The sequence below is a fragment of the Clytia hemisphaerica genome, unplaced genomic scaffold (genome assembly GCF_902728285.1).
Source record: "Clytia hemisphaerica strain Z4C2 unplaced genomic scaffold, Clytia hemisphaerica genome assembly, whole genome shotgun sequence".
In the NCBI taxonomy this organism is placed as follows: domain Eukaryota; kingdom Metazoa; phylum Cnidaria; class Hydrozoa; order Leptothecata; family Clytiidae; genus Clytia; species Clytia hemisphaerica.
In genome coordinates this window covers 194,613-207,142 of record NW_027103342.1, presented here as the reverse complement: position 1 = coordinate 207,142, position 12,530 = coordinate 194,613, and the positions used below count along the sequence as shown (strand labels likewise).

General features: G+C 37.5%; 2 protein-coding genes across 2 annotated transcripts in view; both read right to left on the bottom strand.

Annotated features, from left to right (window-relative positions):
- LOC136818601 (protein dispatched homolog 1-like) overlaps positions 1-12,530 on the bottom strand; it is a 34,598-nt gene that overhangs the window by 19,018 nt on the left and 3,050 nt on the right. The window lies entirely within an intron of this gene.
- LOC136818453 (angiopoietin-related protein 7-like) lies at positions 5,418-6,928 on the bottom strand. The gene has a single exon (XM_067074796.1). The coding sequence runs from the start codon at positions 6,885-6,887 to the stop codon at positions 5,922-5,924; it is 966 nt and encodes a 321-aa protein (XP_066930897.1). The 5' UTR covers positions 6,888-6,928; the 3' UTR covers positions 5,418-5,921.

Here is a 12,530-nt window from a genome sequence, read left to right as displayed (position 1 = left end):
TTCACTTATTTTTGCTGCAGAAAGCTTGCCTATCTCGTAGCCCTTCGGGCTTTACAGATCTGCGGTTATCATATCTTACCTAAAATCTTATCTCCTAAAAATGGTTTCCACATTACACATCACACAAAAACGACTGATCAACGGAGTCTTCAACAAGTATGATAAAAAAAGTTAAAAAAAGGAGAAAAGCAGAAGAAAGTTAAGTAAAGAAATTCGTTGGGTAGAAGCAAGCAGAGCTAGAAATAGAAAATTAGAAAATTGTATATGAGTCGTTGGTTGTTGCTTATAAAACTTTTACATGAACTGTATAAATGTAGCAATGGTGACAGACCAAAATATAAAACTATGTATTTTTGATAAAAATGGGCAAACAGAAATCACTGGTGGATTTAAAAAACAAGAGCAAATACGTCGGAAACATAAGTAAGTAAGTTTGTGACCGCAGTCGGAGGCGACCCGAAGGCTCCCCTTTCGCTTTCTACCCGAAGGTAGGGGAGTAGGTAGGGATTTTTGGAAATCTTTGTTGTGACCCGGCTGGGGGTTGAGCCTGCAACCTTGCGCACCATAGCCGGATGCTCTACCACTGCACTACGTTCACATTCAAAGGAGTGAAATACTCGTTAAAAGACAATGAAATTACCATTATAAATCTTTTCCTCTGATAAGTTCGACGTGGTCTAAAACCGCCTATGGAAATAACGCCAAAAGCAAAGTTAGAAATGCTTATAATAAAAGTACGAGCAAAAAAAACGTCCGACTTCGTCTATAAGAGCTGGGCTAAGCTTAAGCAACGCGATTAAGGGTCTAAGAGGGCTCACAACTACTGAAATTGAAATTTATTTCAAAAACCTGTTAAAGCAAAATGTCAACGTCTGTTCATTTTGTGATCATGATCAATGTTATTTAAACGAATTTTAAAAGAAGTAAAATTACAACCCTGACTCAAGAAGAGACCGATTACAATGCTTGTCCCCTGCGTATTATCAGCTTTTTGATGCTTACCCGATACTAGACAATATCCTGGCATTGGCTGGTTTTCGAACGTAAAAGATTACGTAATTCGAAAACAAAATGTCAGATTTCATTCGTTCTTCTTTTTTGAAGCCGTTGCATGTGCAGTCTGAGAGGGGGGACTCGCATCAGCCAACACCAGGGTGTTCTCTGGCGCCAATCAGTGACGTAAATAAAGCCTGGGATACACGGGGACGAGGTTGCGGTTTGCCAATACATCGAAATACCTCTAAATAGAGAAAAGCTCACTTGCGAAATATTGAGGAGGTAAAACTGCAGCGATAAATGTTAATCTAAGTTTTAACTGACATACGCATAAAATTTGAGTAGATACAAGACATCATCGATCCGAAGGAGACTGTGTATCACTAAAATGAATAAAAATACCTGTTTCGCAATTTTTCATATATTTCAAAGACCTACTTGACCTACCCTAGATACGCCTCTGAAGTCTACAATTCAAATTTTCTGTATATTGTTATTAAGATTGAACGCGCTGGTATCAAGGAGGAAACATTTCAATCTCATACTTTATTAGCAAATTGACCGGTTAGAATCACCGTCTTAAATGGAAAAACTCAGTACCGTTACTGACTTTATACTTTAATGTGGTTAATCCTCGCGAAAATTAATCATTCACAATTTGTCCAGGTTCGTCTCCTAAAATCTCAAAAACCCTTAGGAAATTGAAAGAAAATAGTGAAAAAAGGAAATAATCTAGCGAAAATAAGCTAAACTTATTTTGCGAAAAAATTGCTTCGCGAAAATAAATTCCAGCAAAAATTAATCCCCTTAAGGTAGACAAAGTCGAAGGGAATTCACTTTTACATTGGATAATTCAAATGACTGAAATCCTCCGTTCCCCATCGAATTTTCAATGTACATTAACTTGAATTAAGAACACCTTCCCCTACTTATTCAACTCAGAAAAATTATTCTCGTTTATCAGAACTTCCAGATTTTCTCATCTATTCTACACAAAGTGGCAAATGTGTTGATCTGACCTGTTTTTTTGTCAGTCTTCTAATTTGAATCCATGTAAAGGCTTCGACGGTGCTAATGCTTATGTTTATATTCTACATTTCATTCTAAACCCTCACTGTAATACCCATCTGAGATTTGGCGGTAGGGTCCAAGGTTTGAAGCCTCAAATCATTTATGATACATATGCAATATCTGTCATTGTTAACCGGTTACTTTTTCGAAGCGGGCTACATGGCTTTTTGCGCAATGCAATTGGTTCTTTTCGCATGACGACGGGCCTACATTGTCCAGAGTTGCCCGTCGTCAGGAAAATTCATTGTGACGTCACTTTTTCAAAGGAAAATGAACAATGCGTTGACATCATTTCTCTCATTTTTTATTTCTGACGTCAGAAATTATAGCAATTTTCTATCTCTTTTCGCTTGTTTTTTCTGCTTTATTTCGCTATTTTTCCTGGATAAAGCGCTAAAAATCAATCAAAGTTGAAGGAAACGGTTAACAAATACAATAATGACCGGTTCTTTTCGGGGTGTACTGAAAATATTGCCCTCGGTCAACGCAACAACCTCGCAAGCTCGGTCGTTACTTGACCTCGGGCAATATTTCTCAGTACAGCCCTCACTAACCGGTCATTATTGTATTATTGTAGAAAAAGAAAAGTATTGATATAAAAATAACTCTAATACAATAATGACCGGTTAGTGAGGGCTGTACTGAGAAATATTGCCCGAGGTCAAGTAACGACCGAGCTTGCGTCATTATTGTATTTGTTAACCGTTTCCTTCAACTTTGATTGATTTTTAGCGCTTTATCCAGGAAAAATAGCGAAATAAAGCAGAAAAAACAAGCAAAAAGAGATAAAAAATTGCTATAATTTCTGACGTCAGAAATAAAAAATGAGAGAAATGATGTCAACGCATTGTTCATTTTCCTTTGAAAAAGTGACGTCACAATGAATTTTCCTAACGACGGGCAACTCTGGACAATGTAGGCCCGTCGTCATGTGAAAAGAACCAATTGCATTGCGCAAAAAGCCATGTAGCCCGCTTCGAAAAAGTAACCGGTTAACAAAAACTGATAACAACGAAAAAAGTAAAGAATATTTTTGTTAATTATGTATAATTTTACGATTTTTTTGGGTATTTTTAGTTTTTTAATTTTTTAAATTATAAACCATTCCGAAACAGAGGGAAATTTAGCAAAAAGTTAAAGGGAATTTAAATAGTGGTATGTGAAAGAAAAACCTAATCCAAATGAAGATGACTGAAGAAAAGTAATATCTGACAAACACACTTCACAATCATTAATACAAGCTCATCAGAATACATACAAAATGGAGACAAACACAAAACAAATAGAAAAATATATCAAAAAACATGCATACACACAACACAACACAAACCCCAAGTCCCAGACTTGTGACTGGCATAGTGATTTTCCAAGTGTTCAAGGGCCCACACTCAGTCGCCTTCAGAAAACATAACAGAAAAGGGAACCGACCAGCAGCTTTCAAACAAATAACAGACAACAAAAAGACACACTGTAACAACTTAATACACTACAGGTGGAACAAACATTTGTAACAAACAACATCTCACACAAAAATAGAAAAAATCACACAAAAACTGAAAAAAAATAGAATCGTAAGTTGGACGAACCCAGTCCGGCGTGCCGCGACGGGAGGACCGCACGGTGAAAAGAAAAGTAGGAAATGAATAACTCCGATGCTTATGCTAATTCTTTAGACATGAAAAAAAAAAAAAAAAAAAACACACAAAACACAAAAACCAATTTCACAATTTGAAAATATGTAAAAATTCTTTGACGGTTTTCCCATACTTCATAAAACAGTCCGGAAACCTGGAAAAACATTTGACAACTTGCTTCTTCAAGAAAGCATTTGAAGCTCCCTGGTTTCGCATTCGAATGAAAAGCTCAGCGACTCTAGGAGTCAGATCTTCAAACATGAGTGTGCTACGTGCTATCCGTAAAATTTTTGAAAAGATGGATCCATAAAAAATGCACGATGGGATGTTACTGTCGGCATGTGGCATCCTTACAATGAAGAAGGGAAAGGCATCTCTCTTATCAAAAAGTTTATATCTAAAAATATTGTTTTCAACGGTGATATCTAAATCTAAAAACGATGCAAACCATGGTGCTCAACTTTGAGATCTAATTCTTTAGGGTAAATCTGTTTGTAGCAATTATGAAACTCATCTCTGTCATTTAAGGCACACAAATTATCAATAAATCTACCTACAGAGTGGAAGTTATAGGCACTAGGCCAACTAGCAGAAATGAGACCTTTGACATACTCAGATTCAAAATGGTACCAAAACAGATTTGCCCAAAAAGGAGCAGGATCTATTCCCATGGGAATTCCAATGCACTGTTTAAGAATTGAATTGCCAACTTTGAAGCAGCAATTTTTTATCAGAAAGGACACACACTCAGACAGAGAAGTACTAGTAAAGAACCTATCATCCTTCCCTTTTGTAGTCCAGTATGCTGAAGTATTTGAAAAACCAAGTTTATTTCTACAACCTAAATCAAACACAAAGTTAATAATTTTGGTTAAAATTTCAATGAGAAGATCGTGTGGAAGGGTTGTGTACAGTGTTGCAAAATCGAATGTTGAAATACGTTTAGCTTTTTTCTTGGCATTGATTCTGTTAAGATGTCCAATAACAGGCGAAGAATTTTGTACAACCCAGAACTTATTGAAACTAGAAAAGAAACGAGATTTATGATTGAATTGCTCAACATGTTTGAAGACCATGGAGACAGCATGAGACAGTGGTTTGGTACTACATGATTTGGAAGCAATGATGAAGCGGCAACCAATAGGATTCTTATGCATTTTAGGAATCCAATACATAATGGGGAGAGTTTTCATTTTGTCAGATAGTGATATGTAATCCAAATGTTTTACACAAGTTTTCGCTATTTTCTAAAATGGAGTTCAAATGAAGATTAGAAGGCTGATAGGTGTTATTTCCGGACATTTCTAGAAACATAAAACTTTTTACAAATCAAAACAAAGTTCTTACATGCTTTATCGATTGTCACAATGAAAAATCTTTTCTGTAAGGTATATACATAAATTAAATATACATAATTACGTAAATATACATAATTAACAAAAATATTCTTTATTTTTTTCGTTTTTATCATTTTGAGTTATTTTTATATCAATACTTTTCTTTTTCTACAATGACAGATATTACATATCTTCACTATATATATATATCATGGTAAGGTCAGTCTAAAATTTCAGAAAACATCTACTTTCGGTTTCTATAAATATCACTAAATCCAAATCAAAATTTAAAATATGTCGAAAAAAATCATGCAAAAACACAAACTCAATATAGAAGATGGTTGTAGCGTTTCTGGGACTTTCATCAGAGCAGCAAGGATAAGGTCTGATATACATTGCGATATTGTATTCGTCGAAAAAGTATTAGTGAGTGGAATATTTTAAATACAAAAAAAGAAAAATAAATCAAAAAATTAAAAAAGTTAAATTGGAAATAAAAAATTTAGAAGAAAAATTAACTTATAGTTGCATTCCTCCATAGCCCCTTGGGATTGTTTTAAAAGGGGCGCCTAAAAGATCTTTTAAATAGATTTCTAGCAATTAATACACAAGTCTGCTCTGCACCTTGTCATGCCTTGATTAATGTGGGGTGGTGAGGCAAAAATTTTGTATTATGTTGTTGAAACTTTGTCTAATTTTAATCTGACAAATTTACTAGTGTAAAGAAAAAGTAGGTCGGGCGCTTTTGGTGTTTTTACACCCGCATTGAGTAGTAGTACTATTTAATTACAAAAGATTTTAGTTGGGCCACCAGGGTTTATATAAAGTTCAGTGGTGAAGCAAAAGAACACCTTCTTAGTGATCATATGATATCCCTTTATGTTCATATTTTTTTCTTTATCATAATTTGAAAGTTCTTTGTACAAGTTCTACCAGCAGTAGTATAAAGCCCCATACATCTCATAGAATTTGTATCAAGGTAAATGCTCGTTGGTTGAAAACCACCACATGCTCGCCACCAAAATCCCCCTTTTTTAACGTTCCCGCAATTTTTGTTGTTATTTGTATCTCTATCACGGTCTATTGTCGTAAATTGTGTTCCGTCCAAGTGTGTTAACAGGTCTGTTTGTCCTCCTTTGAAGCCACCTATACTTAAACGATAAGAATCTGCTTCATCTGCAACATGGAAATGTTCGTACCAACCATAATACATCGGATCAGCTGGTGGAGAATCAACAGCTCTTAATTCTGTAGTGAAATACATTTGATATTGTCCAGAATCTGTGATTTGATGAATAAGTTCATTTCCAAGATAAAAATCACTAGTCATTTCACCGATACCGTTTTTATATTGATTCCATCCAACATTCCAATTATGTTGACCAGTCATTCGGTAAAGTATCACAATCCAACCACCACCTTCAATTTCCATATCACATCTGATATCTCTTTGACCTTTACCGAGAAAATTAATATAGTAAACACCAGAGTCTTTGTAGCCTGAGTTGTATAGATCCTGGCAGTCTTGGATGTCGGCAGTTGTGAATAACTTCGTATCAGCTGTTGTTATTTGAATATCAGTCAAATTTGTTGAGATGCTATCATAGAAATGACATCGAATCGGCATTGCATTGGAAGTTCTGTTGATGAGAAAGGATAAGCATTTTGTCATATGATGACATTTTGAGAAACAATGTTGCTCAAATTTGACATCAACTGTCGAGTAAGGTGTTTTGTTTGGTATTTTGTTTCGTCCAACAATTTCGAATCTCTTTGAAGCAATGATCATGATTTGGGTTTCAAACCAAAACAAAATTAAAGAAATCCTTATTAAATTTTTCACGTTCATTGTTATACTTCTAGGTTTTTGACCCAGCTAACCGTTTGATATTTTTCTATTTGTCAAATCACTTTATTTTTTTGTAGCAAATAATATTACTTAAACTTTTGATTGATAGGATATTTATAGAACATCATTTTTGACCCAACTGAATCGGTTGAATAGGAAGAAAAAATATTTCAATGCATGAATGGCATGAATGATTTGAGATTATATGAAAAGTTGTTTATTATTCGGAAATAGCGCTCCGTAACACATACGTCATAATTATTACTTTCCGCTTTTTTTGGTATTTGTACGAGTTGCAATCCCACAATTCAATGCGGTTCAATTAAAAATACGTCCAAGTTGTTATATATCTATTGTCAAATGATGTAATTAACGTGCGAAAGAGATTAACGCAAAGGTTGATGGGATTGGAACTCGTACAAACACATCAAGAGTAATGATTATGTCAAAAATATAATCTTTAGATTCAGCGCGGTGCGATATTTTCCCGACCTGATCTATTCAATCTTACAATGTGTGGCTTCTTGTGTGATTATCATTTCTATGGGTACCGAAAGAAAACACTTTTAAATAATGTCGTAAGTTTAAGAAACTTAAAGGTTTTATTTTTACATAAGTGTTCCCGTTTCATATCAGACACATATTTCATATCAGGACAGTGTCTTCCTATTGTTATGTTGTGCTGATATAAGCAAAAAGGTTATCGCCCCGCCTGAGTGACTTAGAAATAGACATATATCACCTTCATTGTATATATTCTTTATATCGTTTTAGTCAAACACTCACTAACGTAAATATTACTAAAGTAGAAAAACCTCCTGGTTATTATTTATGTTTGACTTATAATCAACTGACTTGGAGGAATATCTCAACACAACCTTGTCCGAGAGGCAAGCTCGGCTCGACGATCGGGTCACCAATATACCCAACCAGCTGGCTTCCAACAACACACTGGCTATACACAAGTCTTGCATCTCTGCACTCACTTTTCATTAACTGGCAACTCTGCTACACACTCCAACTAGAACTAGCAACTCTGCTACGTCACATCAACTGGCAACTCTGCTACGTCACATCAACTGGCAACTCTGCTATATCGCATCAACTGGCAACTCTGCTGTTACAACTTTGTGGTTGCATCTACTTGGTCCAGCACAACCGGCTATAACTGCCACCCAAAGCTTCTCCATATCGGGTTAGCCCCGAACTATACAGGTATAACGTTTATTACCATATTTGTTTGTGCAACACCGAGACGTTTCGTTTTCACTCTGGTGTCTGGACCAACATTAGACGCTCACCTGTCAAGAAGAACACATTCACAAATCGGGTTAGCCCCGAACTACACAGGTCAGAGAGTTTTTATCTTACACAATCTGACACCTTGAGTCATGGTTGTGGTCCAATGCCCTTTTCCTGAATGTGACTATGCGACAATAGACACTGAGCCTGATCTTGCAAGCACACTTCTCAAGATTCACGCATCTGGTGTCCACACGCCCCAACAAGGACTCGCTGTTCGAGAAACTGCACGTGTTGAGAAAGTGAAACGTCCTACGATAACAACTGGCGGTTCCAGTGAAGATTGGTCTTACTTCACAGTTCGATGGCAAGACTACGTCACAGCCACCAAGATCACTGGCCCAGAATTGGTCATACAATTACTCGAATGCTGCGATGACGAACTCCGAAAGGATCTCACTCGCCTTTCTGGGGGAACACTCACAACAAAGACACAAGCGGAAGTACTTGCAGCAATCAAAAGCTTAGCTGTCTGCGAAGAAAACACCATGGTTGCAAGAGTGACACTCAATGAGATGAAGCAGGACCGTGACGAACCAATAAGGTCCTTTGCTGCACGTATCAAAGGACAAGCTGGCATATGCAAATACATCCTCACTTGCCAATGCGAGCGTGAAATCAACTACAGTGACCATATACTGCGTGATGTAGTTGTTCAAGGACTATATGACAATGATATCCAACTTGATCTTCTCAGTGACCAAAATCAAGACATGTCACTTGAGGAAGTCCTTCAATTTGTTGAAAAGAAAGAAGCTGGTCGACGCTCCGCCAACAAACTGCATGACTCCCAAGCAGCTGGAATCAGCCAATACAAAAGAAACCAGCGAGAGCAGGTCAAAGAAGGGTCCTGTAACTACTGCGGCAAGAAGGGTCACGGAAAGAACTCATCATCAACCATCAGAAAGATGAAGTGTCCAGCCTTCAACAAAACATGTGATTACTGCCAGAAGAGCCATCACTTGGCAGTGGTTTGTAGACAGAAGAACAAGGCAACCACTGAAGTATCAGCATTGGAATCTTTCCTTTGTTCTACAACCTCCAACACAAACAATGCTCTTTCATCATCCACTGCTCTCGACCACCACTTATACACTGACAGATGGATCAAGAGAGATTCCCAGCCACAGCCATGCATCAAGCTCTCTGTCTCAGTGGCAGCTGAAGATTACTCAAGACTTGGGTACCATCTAGATGAAAAAAAGCACACATCATCAACATTTGAAGCAATGGCTGACACAGGATGCCAGAGTTGTGTCATTAGCATCAAACACCTGCAAAGACTTGGCCTTGGAGAAGAAGACTTGATACCAGCAACAATGAAAATCAAGGCGGCCAACAACAATTCTATGCCAATCCTTGGAGCTGCCATCCTCCTCATCAAGGGACTTTCAGCCAACGGTGACACCAAAGAGACAACAGAGCTGAAATTGGTGTCAAGACAGCAAAACGACTGATCACTGACAACACTGGCCCCAACGGTAGTTTGGACACAGATAAACTACAGAGAGCACTACTACAATATCGCAACTGCCCAGATCCATCAACTGGTCTCTCACCTGCGTTGTGCATCTTCGGAAAACCTGTGAAAGATTTCATCCCAATACACCTTATCGGAAATTCCACAAAAACAATTGCGCTAAAATGGATCCGTTGAAATTGGGAGGTAAACATAAATGGTAGCCCGAGTAGCGACGGTATGGTTAGCAATCCATGGAGTACGCTCGCGTAGTACGGCCCAGCTTCAACACTACATTTCCGTCACGTAAATATACTACATGAATTCTCTGCCTGTATAAAAGTTCCCGCGTAAAACAAGAACTCATTTGCTTATATCTGGCTTGTTTATGTTCCTAAAAATACACTGAATTTGAAAAAAAAACACACAAAACAAAGCTTTCAAGATGCTGCCAGCAGCTATTAGAAGAGAAAGAAAAAACAAAAAACCTCGGTGGTTCTTCAGTTGATTTGGAGGCTCTTTTGGCATCAACATTTTGGGTGTTTTGTAAGGCTTTCTGCCTGAAAACCGCAATATCGAGCTTTGTTTACCTCCCAAAAAGTGTTGCGTAGCAACAACGCGAGGAGGTGGAATTTCCGATAAGGTGTATTCAACCTGGACGCTACAGACCCCACCCCACATGGGTGGACACTTTGAACAAACGAGAAGACGCCTTACGTCATCGCCATATGATTGCTTCTGAACGATGGTCCGAACACACCAAACAACTCCCGCCACTTATAATTGGTGACCATGTTAGGGTCCAGAACCAACGTGGACCCCACCCACACAAATGGGACAAAACAGGCAAAGTGTTTGAAGTTCATCAATTTGACAAATACACAGTTCGAATGGACGGCTCTGGTCTGCCAACAAATCTCAATCGACGGTTCTTACGCAAATTCGTCCCAGCTGTCCAGAAGACTGCACACCGCCATCCAATTCATGACTTCAAATACATCCGACCAGCAAAACTTGATGGCCCAATGGAAAAACCTCGATCCACTCCAGGGGACACCCCATCGACACCCAATGTCAATCCTCCGAGGGATTCCATCGTTCATGACTTGCCCGTACAAACTCCGCCTCCGACTCCGACGTCCGGCAACCCTGGAGACGTTGGTTCAGCCAGAGAACTGTCTTCACCCACAACAGCACAGAAGTTACCTCTGGCCCTGCTGGATCATAATAACAAGGGACTGAAAGAATGATCCAGCCCTGTTTCATTTTTTTTTTCTTTTTCGATGGATCATAACAGAAAGGACTGATAAGATGATCCTATATTTTATCTTTATGTTGGACATTTTGAACCTAGGGGGGGAGATAGACATATATCACCTTCATTGTATATATTCTTTATATCGTTTTAGTCAAACACTCACTAACGTAAATATTACTAAAGTAGAAAAACCTCCTGGTTATTATTTAAGAAACACCCTTTTTGACCTCTTCCGCCCTAGCAAATCGGGATCATATTATTACCGAGTTCAACTTCTCTACAAATTCACGTGTAATGACCTTCAATGACTGCTTATATTTCTGTCCGCCTTTCATTTAGAGATAATATGAAGCCGAGAGACATAGCTAGAAATGGCCGAAAGGTAGCTTATCTCTTTCACAGTTTTTATTGAGAGAAGCTCAGTTTACAGAGCTGATATTGGCTGAAGCGATCCAGTTAACTTTTGAGTTTGATCTGAAATTTTGTGAAAGTCAAAGTGACTTTCACGTCTTAACTGATCTTATAGCTTTACTTCTTGTGGGTCGATTGCTAAGAATTGACCGTCAGGGTATTAGCATCAGCACCAGTTGTCACTGCTTTAAGTTGAACTAATAATGGTTATTTTTTAGCAAAAATGAAGCATTTTTCAAAGTCTTTTAAAACTTTGTTTTTACCTGCTTTTTGGTTGTTGTTGTGAGCGAAAATGAATATCTTTGAAATGATTTGACACCATTTAATTACTTCCTATTCAATTCAAAACATAGAAAATAATTTTAGGGATATATAAGTCATATAAGGCCTATAAACTCAAAACGGGGAAACGGACATTGCTCCACATCAGTATCTATTTTTTTTACCACAAACGGCTAATTAGCGTAAAAAGCTACTGAAAACGTGAGACAGGATATTCGTTGAGTAAAAAATTTCTCTTAATTTGCAAAGTACGAGTGCGATACAACAAAAGTGGAATATTGTATAGAATAACTCAGATAGCGATGAAATGAAAAATGATAAACGCGAACTAAATGCAAGGAAAATAGACTTTCCAAGAACCAGACTTGTAACCACTCGGCTTCAAATTTTTGACCTACTTGGCAAAATTCCTAAATACGCCACTGAGCAAACACTATCACTCTTATTTAAAAAAAAAACCTTTAAGTCAGCATGTTTGAAAAAACACGGTTGGACTCGATTGAAAACGTTATACAGTTGACGCTCTCTAATTCGATCTTCAAGGGGAATTGGATTTTCATCGAATAAGGGAACATATCAAATAATGGAGCGTCGTTTACGAAAGTTTCTTGTTGACGGGGACTTTAAATTTCATCGAATAAAGGAGCCAATCGAATAGTATAACGTCGAATTAGAGAGCGTCAACTGTATTTTGTAAGAATAATTTCATAAGAATCATCAAATGTCACAAAATAATCGAATAATCGAAACCGTTTTTTTTAAGTTGCGTGTGCGACTTATATATTTGCCACGGGGAATAAAGGAACGTTCCACTTATTTTGCGAATGTTGACATCTGTCCACAACAACCCCTTCTGGAAAAAATAGAAAATTATTTTGCAGTGAGGATTGGTTTATTTGATTATTTTAAGTGGGGACAAAAATTGGAAGAC

Excerpts from the sequence above, each read along its gene's own strand:
- LOC136818453 (XM_067074796.1), bottom strand. The coding sequence starts at position 6,887 with ATGAACGTGAAAAATTTAATAAGGATTTCTTTAATTTTGTTTTGGTTT.